This window comes from Microtus ochrogaster, unplaced genomic scaffold (genome assembly GCF_000317375.1).
Source record: "Microtus ochrogaster isolate Prairie Vole_2 unplaced genomic scaffold, MicOch1.0 UNK14, whole genome shotgun sequence".
In the NCBI taxonomy this organism is placed as follows: domain Eukaryota; kingdom Metazoa; phylum Chordata; class Mammalia; order Rodentia; family Cricetidae; genus Microtus; species Microtus ochrogaster.
In genome coordinates, this window is record NW_004949112.1 from 2369355 (window position 1) to 2386642 (window position 17288).

Below are 17288 nucleotides of genomic sequence, written 5' to 3' on the forward strand. Positions count from 1 at the left end.
AGTGCTGGGATTAAAGGCGTGCGCCACCATCGCCTGGCCCCAGGGTAGTTTCTAATGACTGTTCCCCACTGGAGTGCAGATGAGCCCAGATGTCTAGGAGGGTCAGAACAGGATGTTGGAGTGAGCAGAAGGGAGGTCCTGGATCCTCAGGGAGCTCTGAGATGGAGCAGTTCATGTCCCATCTCCATCTGTACTTCACTTGTGCTTGGCAGTGAACCCAACCTCCTGGTCCGCGCCTGTAACCAGCTGGGCCAGTTCCTGCAGCACCGGGAGACGAACCTGCGATACCTGGCCCTGGAGAGCATGTGCACGCTGGCCAGCTCTGAGTTCTCCCATGAGGCTGTCAAGACCCACATTGATACCGTCATTAATGCCCTCAAGGTGCGGCCCCCTGCCTCACTCAGAGTGGCCAGGTGCTTGGTGGCCCTACAATGGTCCCAGTGCAGTTTAGACCCCAGCTTGGTCCTGCTCTTCTCAGACGGAGCGGGATGTCAGCGTGAGGCAGAGGGCGGCCGACCTCCTATATGCCATGTGTGACCGGAGCAATGCCAAGCAAATTGTGTCAGAGATGCTGCGGTACCTGGAGACTGCTGACTATGCCATTCGAGAAGAGATTGTGAGTCTGGGGCCCAGGGTTGGGCACCTGGATGTGAGGGAGCAGCCAGGACCTGGACCACAGAATCTAAGGGAGGAGGGCTGGGGTCTGACCCCTTAGAAGGAAGGAGGACCTCTGGGGCTCAGAGAAGAAGACTAAAGTTAGGAATCCCAAGTCTGAGGGATGAGACTGGGGAGGGGCTTTGGTCAACAGTGGTCAGAGCTCCAGGAATGGCAGTAGTCACTCTCCTGTGGGCATCGGTGTCCAGTCACACCTTCCCTCTGCCACAGGTGCTGAAGGTGGCCATCCTGGCCGAGAAGTATGCAGTGGACTACAGCTGGTATGTGGACACCATCCTCAACCTCATCCGCATCGCGGGCGACTATGTGAGCGAGGAGGTGTGGTACCGAGTGCTGCAGATCGTCACCAACCGTGACGATGTCCAGGGTTATGCTGCCAAGACAGTGTTTGAGGTTAGCATTCTTCACTTTGACCATGATGGAACTCAACTGCCAGTCAAAAGCACCTAGGCATTAATATTCCCCACCAGAAGGGACCTGCAACCCTGGACCCTCCTGGTGTGCAGAGGACACATCATAGGAGAGCAGGCCCTCACTGTGCAGTGTTCCACAGGGTCAGAGGGTTCAGTCACGACAGGAAGGCATGTGTGGCCGCAGACGTTTGGCTAGGGCTGGGTGGGCGCCTGCTGTGCGGTCAGGAGAGTCTGACTTAAGCTGACGCGGCTGTGTGTGGCTGTAACTCCAGCACTATGGGACAGAGACAGGCAGGTTCTCGGGGTTTGCCGGTGAGCTAGTCTAGCCCAAATAGGAACTGTAGGTTCAGTGAGAGGATCGTGTCTCAGGGTGGAGAGTGACTAAGGACGATGCCTGACACGGGCATGAACTCCTGTGTACACATGAGCACACACAGAACCTGGGGTGGAGGCTGATCATGGCTGTGCAGGAAGTAATCAAGGATAACATACTTCCTGTTACTCTCTCTTCTCCAGGTAGTTCACCTCCCACAGTTTCTAGGACCTCCCCAAACAGCATCAACAACTGGGGTTCATGCACTAACCATAGTGTGTGGGGGAGGTCTGAGTCACACTGTGACTCTGGGTTCAGGCTTGTCCCTTAACTGCCCGCAGGCCTCCCCATTTACGACCCCTTGGACTCTATCCTTGTCCGCATGCTCCTCTCCCTTGTTCCTTCACAGGCCCTCCAGGCCCCAGCGTGCCATGAGAACATGGTGAAGGTTGGTGGCTACATCCTTGGGGAGTTTGGGAACTTGATTGCTGGGGACCCACGCTCCAGGTGAGGGAGCCTCATTCTGGGAGACCTCTTAGGAATGATGAGGTTCCTAGGAACCCTCTCAGCGCGTTTCAGTTGTCCACCTGGGTGCGGTCAGTCTTGCCCTAGGGAGATGGGTGACGGGGCATATCTCTGCTGACTTCACCTCTCCACAGCCCGCCCGTGCAGTTCTCACTGCTGCACTCCAAGTTCCACCTGTGCAGCGTGGCCACTCGCGCCCTGCTGTTGTCCACCTATATCAAGTTCATCAACCTTTTCCCCGAGACCAAGGCCACCATCCAGGGCGTGCTGCGTGCCGGCTCCCAGCTGCGCAATGCCGACGTGGAGCTCCAGCAGCGGGCGGTGGAGTACCTCACCCTCAGCTCCGTCGCCAGCACCGATGTTCTGGTCAGAGCCCATGCCCCACGCCCTGGGATCTCCCTCTTGGGCCGTAAGTGCCCCTAACCTCCCATCCTGCCCACAGGCTACTGTGCTGGAAGAAATGCCCCCATTTCCCGAGCGTGAGTCATCCATCCTGGCCAAGCTGAAGCGCAAAAAGGGCCCTGGGGCAGCCAGTGCCCTGGATGACAGCCGTAGGGACACCAGCAACAACGACATCAATGGGGGTGTGGAACCCACCCCCAGTACCGTGGTGAGCCCAGCTATGGTCCACATGGCTAGGTTGGGTCCCCTGTCCCTTGTCCTGTCACCTAACCCTCTCTTGCCTTAATTGCAGTCCACGCCCTCCCCCTCCGCGGACCTCTTGGGGCTGCGGGCAGCCCCTCCCCCTGCTGCACCTTCAGTTCCTGCAGGTGGGAACCTGCTGGTGGACGTCTTCTCTGATGGCCCCACTGCACAGCCCAGCCTGGGGCCTACCCCTGAGGAGGCCTTCCTCAGGTACCTCCTGTCCTTGTCCTTCTGTCTCCCTGCTGTCCCCAGCCTCTGCCTGCCACTCTGGACTTTGCTGCCCTAGCTGCCCTGTGCTGTCCTTTCCCGTAGCTGAGTCTCAGCCCACTCTTCCTTCTGAACCCTCTTGCCTCTCTTTCCCTGGCCCTCTTGCTGCCTCTCTGGGATTGGCTGCCTGCCACACCTGTCTTCTCTGTCTGCTCTGGGATTGGATGGCCCAGCGAGCTGGAGCCCCCTGCCCCTGAGAGCCCCATGGCTTTGTTGGCTGACCCAGCTCCAGCTGCTGAGTAAGGGGTGGCCTCTGGCTATGGGGTTGATGGAGGTCCCCAGGGCGGGCTTCAGGGGTTTCTGATGACTGGCAGAGGTTAAAAACAGTGGAAGTTGGGGTCCTTGGGAGATCCCTCTGCCAGGGTCCCACTCCCATTCTTGAGGGTCTCTGGGGAAGCTCGGCCTGTGGGTTCTGGGGAATCTGCCTTCCAAGATGGTGTTGCCTAACCCGATTACCTCAAGCCCCCAAGCCCCTGTGCATGCCACTTCTTCCTCTCCCCAGCCCAGGTCCTGAGGACATAGGCCCTCCCATCCCAGAAGCCGATGAACTGCTCAACAAGTGAGTTCTGGAGAAGTGGGAAGGGGAGTGGGGAGCTGGGTGGTCAGGAGTCCTGCCATCCTGACTCCCACCACCCTGCCAGGTTCGTGTGTAAGAATAGTGGGGTCTTGTTTGAGAACCAGCTGCTGCAGATTGGAGTCAAGTCCGAGTTCCGGCAGAACCTGGGTGTGTCCTGGTGGCCCGGAGGGGAGGGTACTGGAGGGGTGGGTTTTTGGCAGTACTCCCTGGCTGGGCTGGTGGCAGGGTATGGAAACAGGGGAGCTTGGATGGAACCTTCACCCACCCACTGCAGGCCGGATGTACCTGTTCTATGGTAACAAGACTTCGGTGCAGTTCCAGAGCTTCTCGCCCACTGTGGTGCACCCCGGAGACCTGCAGACTCATATCCTCTGCTCTTGGCCCAGAGAGTGCCCACCCCACCCCTGTAGTCCTCTGGGAAGCGACACTTGGCTCCATGCCTGTTCAGCCCGTCACTCGGAGTTAGGCACATGTCACTTCTAAGACTGTTTGCATAGTAGGTAGGCCTCTCTGCCCAGGGACAAATGACAGTAACCCACTGTATGACTTCCAACACCCCAGCTACCCTGCCAGCACCTTACCTTTGCTGATGTCTGTGTGTGGCATGTGCCACGGGGCTAGAGGCTCCTGCAGTCAGGTTAACCAAGAGTGCCGCACTCTGCCGGCCCGCAGCACCTCAGCTGCGTGACCTGCCTCCTAACCTTCCTCCAGGAAAAGTAGCTCTCCTTCCTTCTGCTAGGACCGATGGTTGTTTTTGAAGCTGTTTGTGTAGCCTAGGGTGGCCTCCGCTTACTCTACAGATTGAACTGGCCCTGCCTGTGCCTGCCAAGTGCTGGAATTATAGGTGTGCACCAGCAAACCTGGCTTCCTGTGCCATTTTGAAAGAGCAGTTGGGATGTTCTGGAAGGTGTATGGCAGATCCAGCCCCCCTCTTTCTATATTGTCCTCAGTCCACATGTGTGAGACCAGAACAGCTAGTTCATCACCCTCTGCTTTGTTGACCAGCCTTTCCAGAACCCAGGGCAGACAGTTTTATGTCTGAAGTAGGGCAGGGCGGGCAGGGTGTAGGTACCAGCCAACCTTGTACATGTTGTTGACGTGAAGTCAGGCCTGAGCACAGAGGTGACACTGATTACTTCCATCTGGGTGTGTGACCACTGCTACTCAGACACATGTTCTATCGGTGGGTGGTCTCTCAGCTCCTCAGGACATCTTACATGTACCTAGTTTGCACGTGAGGCTAAGAAAATACTATCTTGCCCACCATGATCCGTGTGGTTTGTCACCCACTGGAGATCCCTGGGTGTCCCAGATGTCACAGGAGGAAGTCTGTGCGTCTGTGGTTGACCCTCTGAGCCACCCCTGTCCCTGGCCTCCTTAACTCCGTGGCCACAGCTGGTGGTGCAGACAAAGCGTGTGGCCGCGCAAGTGGACGGTGGCGCCCAGGTGCAGCAGGTGCTCAACATCGAGTGTCTGCGAGACTTCCTGACACCTCCGCTGCTGTCGGTGCGCTTCCGGTGAGTGGGAGGGAGCAAAGTGTGGGGGGTGGGGGGCAGTGAGGCGGGTCTTCAGGGATGGGGCCTGGTGAGATGCTCTCATCTGTTCAGGTACGGTGGCACTGCCCAGTCCCTCACTCTGAAGCTACCAGTGACCATCAACAAATTCTTCCAGCCCACAGAGATGGCTGCCCAAGACTTTTTCCAGCGCTGGAAGCAGCTGAGCCTGTGAGGGGCGGGGTTGAAAGGTGGAGAGGGGCTGAGGGGCAGGGTGGGGCCGGGCAGAGTCTCCTGGGCCTGACGGTGCTTTCAACCTGCCAGCCCCCTGCAGGAAGCACAGAAAATATTCAAAGCCAACCACCCTATGGATGCTGAAGTTACTAAGGCCAAGGTGAGAGAGAGGCAGGGCATTTACTGGGTGCTGACCACTGGATAGACCAGTTTTCCCCCATGAGGGTTTGACCTGGGGTAGCCTAGAGGCTTCTCTGCTCTGCTTCAATACCCATCCCTTTTTAGCTTCTGGGGTTTGGCTCTGCTCTACTGGACAATGTGGACCCTAACCCTGAGAACTTCGTGGGTGCTGGAATCATCCAGACGAAAGCCCTGCAGGTGGGCTGTCTGCTTCGGCTGGAGCCCAATGCCCAGGCCCAAGTGAGTGATGAACCTTGCTGTGCCCCCACATTCCCTGGACCCAACCCTCCTTCCTGTGCCTCTCACTTGTCTTCCATCTTCTCTGGCCTGACTTCTCTGACCCTCTTCTTGGGCTCCCTCATCTCATGGCTGCCATCTCCACACAGATGTACCGCCTGACCCTGCGCACCAGCAAAGAGCCTGTCTCCCGTCACTTGTGTGAGCTGCTGGCCCAGCAGTTCTGAGCCCTGGACTTGCTCTGGGATGTGGTCAGTGCCAGGCAGCCCTGGGATGGAGGCAGCTGTGGTGGAGGGGGCAGCGAGGAGACCTCCAGTGGTGACAGCGAAGACCCCAGGGGTGGAGGCCTGCCTGAGCTTCCTCTGGCCTTTTGTATTTTTAGTTTTGTTCATCTGCTGCTGTTTACATTCTGGGGGGGTCAAGGGAAGCACCCTCCCTCCCTTGTCCCCCGGAGCACAGAGGGGAGAGGAGCCAGAGAAGTGGGTACCTCCTCCCCTCCCCCCCATCGTCGCCCACCCTCCCTCCCTCTCCCCATCTGGGGCGTGTATTATTGTGAGCGAATAAACAGAGAGACGCTAATATTACCCCATCTATTGACTGCCCACCCCCTGTGTGATCAAAGGAACGGGGTAAGGGCTTGTAGAGTGTGGGTGGCAAGGTCTCGCAGCCCATGGGTGGGGCTCTGAGGAGACAGTATCAACAGTAGCAGCCGCAGCCCTAGCTGCAGAGCCACCAGCTGCCACCCGATGCCTGGCCCTAGCACAAGGTAGCAAGCTCTGGGCCTCTGGGCTGGGTGGGCTGCATCCTCTTCTTTCTCTGCAGGCCCTGGTTCTGGGAAAGGAAGGGGAGGGCTGGGTGAGCAGCACAGCTACAGGCTTGGAAGCCACAGTTCAGAGCGCCCAGCGCCCCTCAGCTAGCACATTCCTTCCCAGATCATCCTCTTCCCACCTAGCCTGGCTGCTTTCCTCGGGTTTGCGTGTGAGCCCAGACAGTTCTAACATTAGTTGACATCAGGGACACCGCTGTCACCCTCCTGAGGATCGCAACCCACTCTCCCCAGTGCAGGCCTCCTAGTGTGCACACTTGTGAAATCTTTATCTGGCTGGGCACCATCAGCCCCTGCTTCTGTCCCTTGGGGCTTTAGGGATCTGGGACAACTTCCCAGTGTGGAGTCTGCAGGATCCTTACTCCCTTCAGCTTGAGCAGAGTTCTGCCCGGCACCACGGAGGGTGACAGGAATGGCTGATGGAGTGCTGCCATTTGGCCTTGCTTGCGCTGGGATCAACAGAACTGGTGATGGCCCTGCTGTAGGATGAAGCCCTGCGTCCTCGTTTCTGAGGCACTACAGCACAGGCCAGCAGCCGCAGACTCACGGCTGTCCTGTCCTTGCCCACCCGGGGCTGAAATGGCATGTGTGGGACAAATGCCTGGTCAGAACCAGGCCTTCCTGTGAAAGCTGACTGGAGAAGGGTCCAGAATTCAGTACTAAGACCGACCAGGGCAGTTCAGGAGTATGCTGGGTTCTCTGCTTCAGAGCGAGTCCACCATGTGGGATCCATGCCTACCTGGTGGGAAGTGTGTGGTAGCCACCAGAGTGTAGAAGTTTCGAAGGAGGCGCCGGCGCTGCTCAGGGGAAGGCTCTAGAGAAAAATGAGCGGCGTGACTAGGTGGCCCCTGGCTCATGGCCCTCTCACCCGCCGCTTCCCTGTGCACCTTTATCTGGTGAAGGCGCCACAGTGAAGAGGCAGCGTCTCAGTTCCAAGTGGAGCAACAGCAGGCTGGGGAAAGGCACTATCAGGCCAATGGCCCGCCCACTCTACCCTGCACCCGACCACCGAGCCTTACCCAAGGATGTCACTGTGCAGCGAGAACCCTTCCGGTAGCGCCCTAGGGCCCAGTGGCAGGCAGGCCCGGAGGGGCTCCAACAGCGGCTGCCACCAGCGTTCCAACAGCTGCAGGAGGCGTGAGCAGTGTGAGGTCGGGGCTAGGGGTGGGGAGAACTCCATACCTAGTGGAGCCTGGTTGGCGAGGGACTGCAGCAGGTGGCATGGCGCTCAGGAAGGCTCGTGCTGGGGGCGCAGCTCAACTGTCCTCACCTGTGGGTCCAGCTGGCCGAGGGGCGGGCGCGGCCCACACAGCAGACACAGCTCCAGACCCCTCAGCAGCGTTAAGGTCAACAGCCTATGCGGGACCTGCAGCAGGGTGCAGGGTGGGGCTAAACACGGCCCGGCCCCGCCCGCTGGAGGCACCGCCTCAGCCCCGCCCCCCCTCACTCACCTTGGGGCTCCCATGGGGCAGATACACCGGGTAGTCGCGAGCGGCCTGAGGTGGCAGGGATGCCACCAGCCAGGGGAGTAGCACGGCTTCCGGCATGCCCAGGCGCCACCAGCTCTCGGTTGCTGCCACCACTCGGCCTGATACCAGCAGGCTGACAAAGGCCGTGCCAGTGGCCTCCGCGAACCCTAAGAGGGTTTCCTGGTGAGGGGAGTAGACTAGGAGTCATAAAGCAAGGAGAGACCTCTCGACCTGGGCCTGCAGTGGATGAGCAGCCACCGGACCAGTGGACTCCAGTATGTCAGGCCAGCAAGCTCCTGAGTCACACAACCTCTGTCCTCAGTAATGGAAAAGTAACTTAAGGCCTTGGGCATGTTGCTCAGCACAGCCAAGCCACACTGTTGCCCAGGCTGCCCTCCAACTGTGCATCTTCTTTCTCAGCCTCCAGAGGAGCTGGGCTGACAGGCTCCTCTGTCATCATTTCAACCACAGCTACCGTTTGATCCCCATTACCTGCAAAAACAAGGCCCAGTTCATGACCTGTGGAAGCTGAGAGAGGTCAGGCCACCTGGCAGGAGGGAGACTGGAATCTGCCCAGGTGAACAACCTTCGAGGTTGGGACCTGGGAAGTTGGAGGCTGCTTGAAACCCTTGAGGAAGTTAAAACTGACTTATGGAGGTCACCACGACTTGGCGACCACCAGAGGACATAGGCCGAGGAGAAGGGAGCTTGTCTAGAGGGAGTAGAAGCTGCAGCAGAGAAAGGGGGTGGTCAGGATGGAGTCTGGTGAAGAAAGTTCTCTTAGGAGCTCCAGGTAAAGCTAGACCCCAGAGTGGTAAGAAGGAGCTGGGTGCTGTCCAGAACCGCGGAGACATTCGTCTGTAGCCGCCCCAGTACCTGCATGAGGGAGCCCTCGGGAGGAATGACACAGTCCACACACTGGGTCAGGTCCCCAATGAGCTCCGCCTTCCCCAGGAAGCTGTCGATGAGGCAGTAGCTGGCCTGGCAGGGGGAAAGGGGTAAATCTAGGACCCAGCGGGGCCAGCCCCAGGGTGGAACACCAAGCTCCCCAAGACGTCCTAGGGCCTACTGGGGATTAGTCCCAGACAGACAGGCATGGTTTAGGGATCTGACTGCACTCACGTCCTACAGCCTCACCCTCAGGTCTTTCTTCAGTCTCTCTACGTTCCGGATGTTGGTCAGCTCCTCAAGTCCCACAATGAGAACCTAAGAGTCACATGGGAGAGTGGGACCTTAGTACAGGAAAATGGATTCTCGTCAGAGAGAGAAGGGTCAGGCCTGGGATCCCGTGTGTGAAGTGGGGGCTGCTGGTTCCTGGCACCTGGACACCCAGGTTTATACGGAGGGAAAGAGGCTGAGAGCAGCTTTCGCGCCTCACCATGGCCCCAAACACCATGTGGAGCGTTCTTTCTAGCCTCAGCTCGGAGGTACCCTCCTCAGATGACAGAAGGATGAGGGTGATGCTGTGGGGTGAACGGAGAAAGCGAGAATGAGCCCTGGACCGCGGAGTCGGCCAGCTCTGTCTGCACTGCGGACAGGATCACGGAACAAGGGACCTGTCATGGAAGCTCTTCCACACCACAGTTGTGCCTTCCGTTCTTGCAGAGTTCAGCTGCACGTCCAGATTCTGCCCGAACATGTGGACTCCATTGAGGGAGCCGATGACAGAGAAGGGAAGCTGAGAAGGAGTGGGAAACACGGTAGTACCACCGATTCCCTCCCGCCTGACACACCCGTGTCCCGCTCTGCAGCCTCCCCCACACGTCCCCAAAGTCCTTCTGCGGGAAATCAGGCTGAAGGCCCCCGGCATCTACTCCCTGCGAGGTGTGCAGTCCCAGCTTCCCAAACCCCTAGTTAGGTGCAGGAGTTCAATGCCCCACCTGTTGACGGGAGGGGGCGCCGCCACCGCTGCTCCTGCAGAACAGGGGGACCCCGCTGGAGGCCGCGAGGCACAGCAGGTGAACCGTGCTTCCCGGCCCCTCCTCCCCCATCTGGAAGCCACCCCCGGGGGTCTTCTGTGTGGGTCCGGGAGCCTGCGCTACTCAAGCCGACCGACCCGCTGGCTGGAGCCGCCAGAGGGCGAAGCGAGGTGACCAAACGCCCGCCTTCCTCAACTCAGGCCCACCAACCGGGTTAGAGTGTCTTCCGCGCTAGTCGGAAGTCATCCTGACCCTAACAAAGATGGCGACAAGCAGTGCTTGCCAAGCGCTCAAATTGCTCCTGGACAGCATCACATCCTTTGTATAACGAGAAAGAAGACGATAGCTTGAAGATGGTGATGGTGCCAACCTTCATGTGTGCTGTAATAATTTACATGCTATTTTTTTTTTAAAACAACAAGCAGGTTGAAGATGACGACAGTGCTAAGATATTGCCTGGCAACCACAGTCTTCGTGGCTTTTTCATTCCGTAGTGCATACCTTGCCCCAATCAAAGATGGCGGTATGTTCAGGCATTGCCTAGCAACTACCATTCAGAATAATGTGCATCTCCCTCTCCCTTTTTCAGAGTGGTTTGATCCGGGCAGTGTTGCCTAGTAACCACGAAACGAACTGGCTGTTTTTGCTATAAAAAAAAAAAAAAAAAAAAAAAAGAAGCAAAGAAAAGAAAGCCTTTCTTTTCCAAAGTCATAAAAACCACATTATTTCTGTAATGAATTCATGCTCATGATGGTGTATCGCGTAGAAGAAAGTCAAAGTACTGAAAACCTCATTCCATGAAACAATAGAAGTGAGCACCAAGGATAAGGACAGATTGTTACAAATATGATTATTGTACTATCATCTTCATAGTTTTCCCCATCAAAAGGATGACTGGGAGCCCTTGGGGGATCACAGCACTTGGCATGAAGGGCTGCTGAGCCTGCAGTCCTGGAACTCTGCAAACCTGATCTCCAGACACACGCCATAGCACACTCTGCATAATAGAAAATGCTACTTTTTAAAAATTAAAAATAGTAGCCAGGCGGTGGTGGTACATGCTTTTACTCCCAAGCACTTGGGAAGCAGAGGTAGGCAGATCTCTGTGAGCTCGAGGCTAGTCTGGTCTACAGAGTGAGTTCCAAGACAGCTAGAGCTAAACAGAGAAACCCTTTCTCAAAAAAAAAAAAAAAAAAAAAAAAAAAAAAAAAAAAAATTGAGACAGGTCCTCACGTAATCCATTCAGACCTGGATTATTGTGTAGCCAAAACTTACTTGACCTTCGGCTCCTCCTTCCAACATTTCCTTGGCCCTCAATCTTCCTTTGATAAATATTATATTACTTCTGGTGTGTTTCAAGTGATACAATAAAATAATAGATTTTTTTTTAAAACAGCATCTCCTTGTGTGACCAGCGACCCTCTGGTCCCAGCTCCCCAGTGTTATCATACACCCCTGGCTCTGAACATCTTCTAGCTTAGCACATTTAGCAGCTTGGTTACTGTATGTTTGAGAGCAATTGCTCTCATTTATTAAATATACTGCAAAACAACATTTTTCATGATTTATTTATTTATTTTTATTTTATGTGCATTGGTATCTTGCCTGAATGTCTGTCTGTGAGAGGTGTTGGATTGTGAGCTGCCCTGTAGGTGCTGGGAATTGAACCCCAGTGCTCTGGAAGAGTTGCCTGTGCTCCCAACTCTTGTTTTTCCAGATGGATGTTGTTTCTGTTAGGTTGGGAGCGAGCAGTCCCACAGGGTATTTAACTGAGCTCCTAGAGGAGAAACGTGTGGTTTTCAGTCTTCAGGTCTGCATGGCACAAGAAATCCAATTAGGTCAGATCAAACCAAATCAAAATGCCCATCGTTTTATTAAAAGTGATACTCTCGGGTGGCCGAGTGCATGCCAGGGAGACAGGACAGCAGGGAGCCCATGTTTTCAGCTTGGATTTTATTTCCTGTAGTTCATAAGGAATAATTGTAGTCAGAGTTTCTCTGTGTCTCAGTAATTGCACCCAAATAACCATTCAGAGATTTACTGTTAATTATAAATGCTTGGCCAATAGCTCAGGCTGGTTACTCTTTCTTATCTACACTCTGTCACGTGGCCTGGTACCTTTTCTTAGTTCGTCTCCTTCTCTCCAAGTCTCCTTGAGATTCTCAGACTCCCCTCCTTCCTCTTTGTGTTCTCTTTGTGTCTACAGGTCCTTCCTAACCTCTACCTGTCCAACTATTAGCCAGCTGGCTTCTTTATTAACTCCGCACATGATGGAAGGAGCAGATACACACAATGATTTTTTTGTTTTGTTTTCAGAGAAGTAACAGTCCTGGCTCTCTTGGAGCTTGCCTTACAGTCTAGGTAGGCTTAGCACTCTGCTCACTTTTATTTTAAGTGAGGCTGGAGAAATGGCTCAGTTATTAAGAGTACTTTCTGCTCTTTTCAAAGAACCAGGTTCAATTTTCAGCACCCATATGATGGCTCACAATCTCCTTTAGCTCCTGTTCTGACCTCTGGTGTCCATGGGTACTGCAAGTATATGGTACATGTGATATGTGTGCAGAGAGACACTCATACACATAAAACAAAAATAAATCTTAAAACTCAAATACAAAGCCAGGTATGGTGGCATGCAAGTTTTAGGGCAGCCGGAACTACACAGGGAAACCCTGTTTTTGGGGTGGGGTGATGGGATAAGGGAAATAAAACAAAAACAAACGAAAAGAGAAGGCCAGGGGAGCCAGACAAGGGCCATGACAGGCCCTGCTAGAAGCCTTCCCAGGGACTAGGCCTTAGCTTCAGTTTACTGGGACTGGCTGGAGCTGAGCAGGCCGTTCTTGGGAAAGCCACAACCCAGGGGCAACCAGTCAGAGGGCGCCCTGCAGCCTTGTGCAAGCTTCAGAGAACTAGAGAGAGCTTCTCCCACCCTGCAGCTGGAAAGGCCTAACCTCTGAGCCACCAACCAATCCTATAGCAACTGTGAACTGTTTAAACCCGCTGATCAGCCCCCAGACTAAGTTTGCCTCCCTGGAATTCCCCCAATCTTGCTTAAAAGAAGTCTTGGGGGCTCACTGGCTGTCACCATGTGTCACCCAACAGGTTAGAATTTTAATAAAGTGCTCTTGCTGATTGCAATGTGGCTGGTGATCTTTTATGGGATTTCTTGCAGACCCTAAGAAAGACAAAACCCCAACTAAAACCAGGATCTGGGAAATGGTTTAGTGCGAGCCGAGGGTCTGAGTTCATATTCCCACCACCCGCATTTAAAAATGGGTTTGTGGGGCTGGAGAGATGGCTCAGAGGTTAAGAGCACTGCCTGCTCTTCCAAAGGTCCTGAGTTCAATTCCCAGCAACCACATGATGGCTCACAACCATCTGTAATGCGGTCTGGTGCCCTCTTCTGGCCTGCAGGCATAGACACAGACAGAATTTGTATACATAATAAATAAATAAATATTAAAAAAAATGGGTTTGTGTCAGTTTCCCAGTGTAGTCTTGGCTATCCTGGAACTCACTCTGTTTACCAGGACGGCCTTGAACTCAGAGATCCACCTGCCTCTGCTTTGTAAATGCTGGGATTAAAAGCATATACAACCAGGCTGGGCTCTTTTCCTTTTCCTGTTTTATTTTATTTTATTTTATTTTTTGAGACAGGGTTTCTCTGTGGTTTTGGAGCCTGTCCTGGAACTAGCTCTTGTAGACCAGGCTGGTCTCGAACTAACAGAGATCCGCCTGCCTCTCCTGTTTTATTTTTTTTTGAGACAATGTTTCTCTGTGTAGCTCTGTCCTGATATTTTCTGTAGACTGGGCTGGCCTCAGATTCAGATATCTGCTTGTTTCTGTGACATCACCTCTCCCCTCCATCCTGGCTTTGTATCTTTCTATTAGTAAGAGTTATTTATTAAGTTTCTGTTTACAGATTTTACAGTAATTTTCTAGGTCATTTTATATCCATGCTATTGGCTGCAATGCTGAGATTAAGTTTTCCCGCAAGTATACCACGCATTCGTAGTACACTATTTTATTTATTTATTTTTATTTCTTCATTATTCTTAATATCTATCTACTATCTATCTATCTATCTATCTATCTATCTATCTATCTATCTATCTATCTATCTATCTATCTATCTATCTATCTATCATCTATCTACCTAATGTATTTGCTTTGAGCCAGTTACTGGATTCTTTCCCAGAAAACAGGGATCAGGTGTTGCCTAGCAACCGCCACTTAAATTGGAATTCGCTTCTTTTCGAGCGAAAACAACTGCCCCGGCTTCCAAGTCGTCTGCAACTTTACAGTGTTGCCTGGCAACGTCGTTTCCGAAGATGTGATTGGACCGCTCTCTTCCATCTGTCCCCGGTCAGAAAGACTAGAATTTATTAACTTAATCTCTGTGTGAGAAAACAACGGCTGGGTACGTGTTGCCTAGCAATCTGGTTCCCCAAACCTCCCCTTCAGCTCGGAGTCGGAAACTCGAGACCGACTCCAAGATGGTGGCCGGATGTGCCGTTTTCCGATTTATTTCGTGCTTGATATTGTGGACAAAAGTTTGTTCGATCTCAAGAGGCCCCTAAAGGGGCGCGTTGTGCCAATTCTGAGAGTTTCATGGTGTCCGCAGCGCTAGGGTAGAGATAAAACCGCCACTCCGCGTTTGTGCCCGGCACAAACATGGCCGCATTAGCATCAACAGAGGCTTCCAGACGTCCGGCGCGAGTGCGCGCATCGCGCAAGCGCACTTCTGCTAGTCCTGGGACGGCAACGGCGGCGGCGGCGCTGGCGGCGGCGGCGCGGGGCATGGTCCCCGGGTCCGAGGGCCCGGCTCGGGCCGGGGGCCTCGTGGCCGATGTGGTGTTTGTGATCGAGGGCACAGCAAACCTGGGGCCGTACTTCGAGGGACTCCGCAAGCACTACTTGCTGCCCGCCATCGAGTGAGTGAGGGCCCACATCGCCTCCCTCTGCTGTACCTACGGCTCGTGCCGACGCCGCATCTCCTGTCTTTCTAGGTACTTCAACGGGGGACCGCCCGCAGAGACGGACTTCGGTGGAGACGTGAGTGTGCGGCCGCGTCACTGGGAGGAGGCGGGTAGACCTCTGAGGCCGAGGGAGGAAGCTGGGTACGGACCTGATCTGAAGTTCCCTGCCTAAGACTTGAGTTTCAAAGTTCTTTTGTCCTGTTCTCCCAGTATGGTGGAACCCAGTACAGCCTTGTGGTGTTCAACACAGTGGACTGCGCTCCAGAGTCCTACGTACAATGTCACGCTCCAACTAGCAGTGCCTATGAGTTTGTCACCTGGCTGGATGGCATCAAGTGAGCTTTTCCTCCATTTGTGGTCCGCAGAACAGAGTCGGTGTCTGAGTATGCTTGGGTCAGCTTGCCCTTCTCCCCCTCTTTCCTCCTGCTATTCCAGAGCAGTTGCAGGGTGCACCTGGGCCCGGAGCGTCCTTCTGTAGGGTGTATCATAGCTTACAGTGTAGCCGAGGCTAGCCTTGGATTCCTCATCTTCCTGCCTCCACTTTCTGGTTGCTGGGATTACAGACTTGTGCCACCAAGGCTCGTTTGTGGAGCTCGGCAGCCTGGAGTAGTCACGATGACTTCAGACACAACTCTCTGACCACAGGATCCCAGGCTACTTCGTGCTGCCTGCCTGTTCCTTCTGAGCTGGAGAAATCTGTGGGCCCTGCATGTGTTCTTTGTGCTATTGGGTGTCTATTGCCGCATAACCGGTTACCCCAATAAAGACTTCAGATGGAGGCCGGGCGGTGGTGGCACACGCCTTTAATCCCAGCACTCGGGAGGCAGAGGCAGGCAGATCTCTGGGAGTTCGAGGCCAGCCTGGTCTACAAGAGCTAGTTCCAGGACAGGCACCAAAGCTACAGAGGAACCCTGTCTCAAAAAAAAAAAAAAAAAAAAAAGACTTCAGATGGAACAGTTGCATCCTTAGTCAGGAACTCAGAAGGATAAGCTCAGCTGTGTGTTTGGTCTGGTCTCCCAGGGCAGTGGGTATCAGGGAGAGCCACATGCAGAACGGCTTGCTCTGTGACTGTCGACAGAGCCTCACTTTTGTCTCCAGGCCCTCACATGTGCTGCTTTGGTGCCCAGACTGGCAGCTTTCTCTGCTCAGAGTGAATGGTTGGACCCAGAGGGCAAAGAGATTTCTGATGACCAAGTGACACAACACCAGCTTTTGTTACCACCTGTTTGGTAGGCGGTGGGATTCCTGGGGCAGACCAGCATGTCCTACAGGTGCTGGTGTAGGGCACACAGTAAGCGACGTGCGAGTGGCCTCTCACTGCTTGCCTTGTTCTTGTGCTTGGTTTGCACATGAGCAGCAGTATAGACTATTGGATGCTGGGAGGGAGGTCTCTTAAGCTAATCGTCCCGTGGGAAATCCACAGTCTGGCTGTGGTCGTGGTCAGGGTTCATTGGACAATGCTGATTCTTGCCTTCCTGCTGTGGTGAAGCAGGTATGCTTTGCATGTCCGCTGTGTTTGGTTGTGGTGTGTCATGCAAACACATAGTAGACGGATGGAGAGCTGGCCTTACACTCCACTTGACAGCTTGGCTTCCTGTTCTAGGCATCGTTGACACTTGGCACCCAAGTTTTTAAAAAAGACTGGTTTCTTTTTGCTTAAGGTGTACAAGTGTTGTGCCTACATGCATGTCTGTGTATCACTTGTGTGCCTGGTGCCCTTGGAGGCCAAAAGAGGGAATAGGATTCTTTGGAACTGGAGTTAGCGTGAGCTACCATTTGGGTGCTGGGAGCCCAATCTGTGTCCTCTGAGGGAGCAGCCATGCTCTCTTAGCATGGCCATTTCTCCCACCTCTAGTCCATTTTTTTTTTTTTTTTTAAGATTTATTTATACAACATTCTGCCTCAATGTATGTCCGCACTCCAGAGGAGGGCGCCAGATCTCAGTACAGATGGTTGTGAGCCACCATGTGGTTGCTGGGAATTGAACTCATGACCTCTGGAAGAGCAGCCAGTGCTCTTAACCTCTGAGCCATCTCTCCAGCCCCTCTAGTCCATTTTTAAATTGGAGACGGTGTCTTATCAGGTTTTCCAGGCTAGCCACAAAGTCCCTGTGTGGCAAGAGCTGGCCTTTGCCTGTTCATCCTCCTTCCTCGGCTGCCTCCGTCTAGGTCTCTGAGCTGCTACACCTGGCTTGGATGCCAGGTCCTCTGGAACTGGTTACAGACAGTTGTGAGCTGCCATGTGAGTGTAGGGAATTGAATCTGGGTTCTCTGGAAGAACAGCCAGTGTTCTTAACTGATGAGCCATCTCTCTAGGTCCTGAAAATAGATAATTCTTTGTTGTGAAGCCTGTCCTGGGTGCTGTGGAAAGTTGGGATTTGTGTGTGTGTGCGCACGCTGCTGGGAGTGGAACCCAGGGCTTTGTCCACACTAGGCAGGTGCTCTGCCTCGATGAGAATGTTAACAACGGCCCTGAAATTTCCCTGGCAGTGGCACCCTGCAAAGTTGTCTCTTTTTTTCTTTTCTTTTTTTTTTTTTTT

General features: G+C 54.0%; 3 protein-coding genes across 10 annotated transcripts in view; 2 read left to right on the forward strand and 1 right to left on the reverse strand.

The window, feature by feature from the left end:
• Nucleotides 1–6140, forward strand: part of Ap2a1 (adaptor related protein complex 2 subunit alpha 1) — a 31869-nt gene extending 25729 nt beyond the window's left edge. Inside the window, exons 9-24 of one of the 2 annotated variants that reach the window (XM_005366836.2) lie at nucleotides 213–381; nucleotides 479–616; nucleotides 886–1068; nucleotides 1811–1908; nucleotides 2061–2292; nucleotides 2369–2536; nucleotides 2621–2781; nucleotides 3012–3077; nucleotides 3341–3397; nucleotides 3480–3562; nucleotides 3690–3779; nucleotides 4809–4932; nucleotides 5023–5139; nucleotides 5233–5302; nucleotides 5428–5562; nucleotides 5709–6140. In XM_005366836.2, coding sequence (XP_005366893.1) covers nucleotides 213–381; nucleotides 479–616; nucleotides 886–1068; nucleotides 1811–1908; nucleotides 2061–2292; nucleotides 2369–2536; nucleotides 2621–2781; nucleotides 3012–3077; nucleotides 3341–3397; nucleotides 3480–3562; nucleotides 3690–3779; nucleotides 4809–4932; nucleotides 5023–5139; nucleotides 5233–5302; nucleotides 5428–5562; nucleotides 5709–5786 — 1969 coding nt within the window. In that variant the 3' untranslated portion in view covers nucleotides 5787–6140. The remainder of the gene's footprint in view (nucleotides 1–212; nucleotides 382–478; nucleotides 617–885; nucleotides 1069–1810; nucleotides 1909–2060; nucleotides 2293–2368; nucleotides 2537–2620; nucleotides 2782–3011; nucleotides 3078–3340; nucleotides 3398–3479; nucleotides 3563–3689; nucleotides 3780–4808; nucleotides 4933–5022; nucleotides 5140–5232; nucleotides 5303–5427; nucleotides 5563–5708) is intronic. The other variant, XM_005366837.2, reaches the window with a different exon arrangement.
• Fuz (fuzzy planar cell polarity protein) lies at nucleotides 6136–10337 on the reverse strand. Its single transcript, XM_005366834.2, has 11 exons — nucleotides 9735–10337; nucleotides 9411–9532; nucleotides 9233–9317; nucleotides 8992–9060; nucleotides 8731–8835; nucleotides 7837–8034; nucleotides 7656–7751; nucleotides 7405–7511; nucleotides 7273–7337; nucleotides 7125–7199; nucleotides 6136–6390 (listed from the first exon to the last, which is right to left on the reverse strand). Exons 1-11 carry the CDS (start codon nucleotides 9843–9845, stop codon nucleotides 6176–6178), a joined length of 1248 nt encoding a protein of 415 aa, XP_005366891.1. The 5' UTR covers nucleotides 9846–10337; the 3' UTR covers nucleotides 6136–6175.
• A 4005-nt stretch (nucleotides 10338–14342) lies between these two features.
• Med25 (mediator complex subunit 25) overlaps nucleotides 14343–17288 on the forward strand; it is an 18231-nt gene continuing 15285 nt past the window's right edge. For 3 of the 7 annotated variants that reach the window (XM_026789104.1, XM_026789102.1, XM_026789105.1), the window contains exons 1-3: nucleotides 14343–14704; nucleotides 14780–14825; nucleotides 14960–15084. In XM_026789104.1, the coding sequence (XP_026644905.1) occupies nucleotides 14445–14704; nucleotides 14780–14825; nucleotides 14960–15084 (431 nt within the window). In that variant the 5' untranslated portion in view covers nucleotides 14343–14444. The remainder of the gene's footprint in view (nucleotides 14705–14779; nucleotides 14826–14959; nucleotides 15085–17288) is intronic. The other 4 variants (XM_005366841.3, XM_026789106.1, XM_026789103.1 and 1 more) reach the window with 3 other exon arrangements.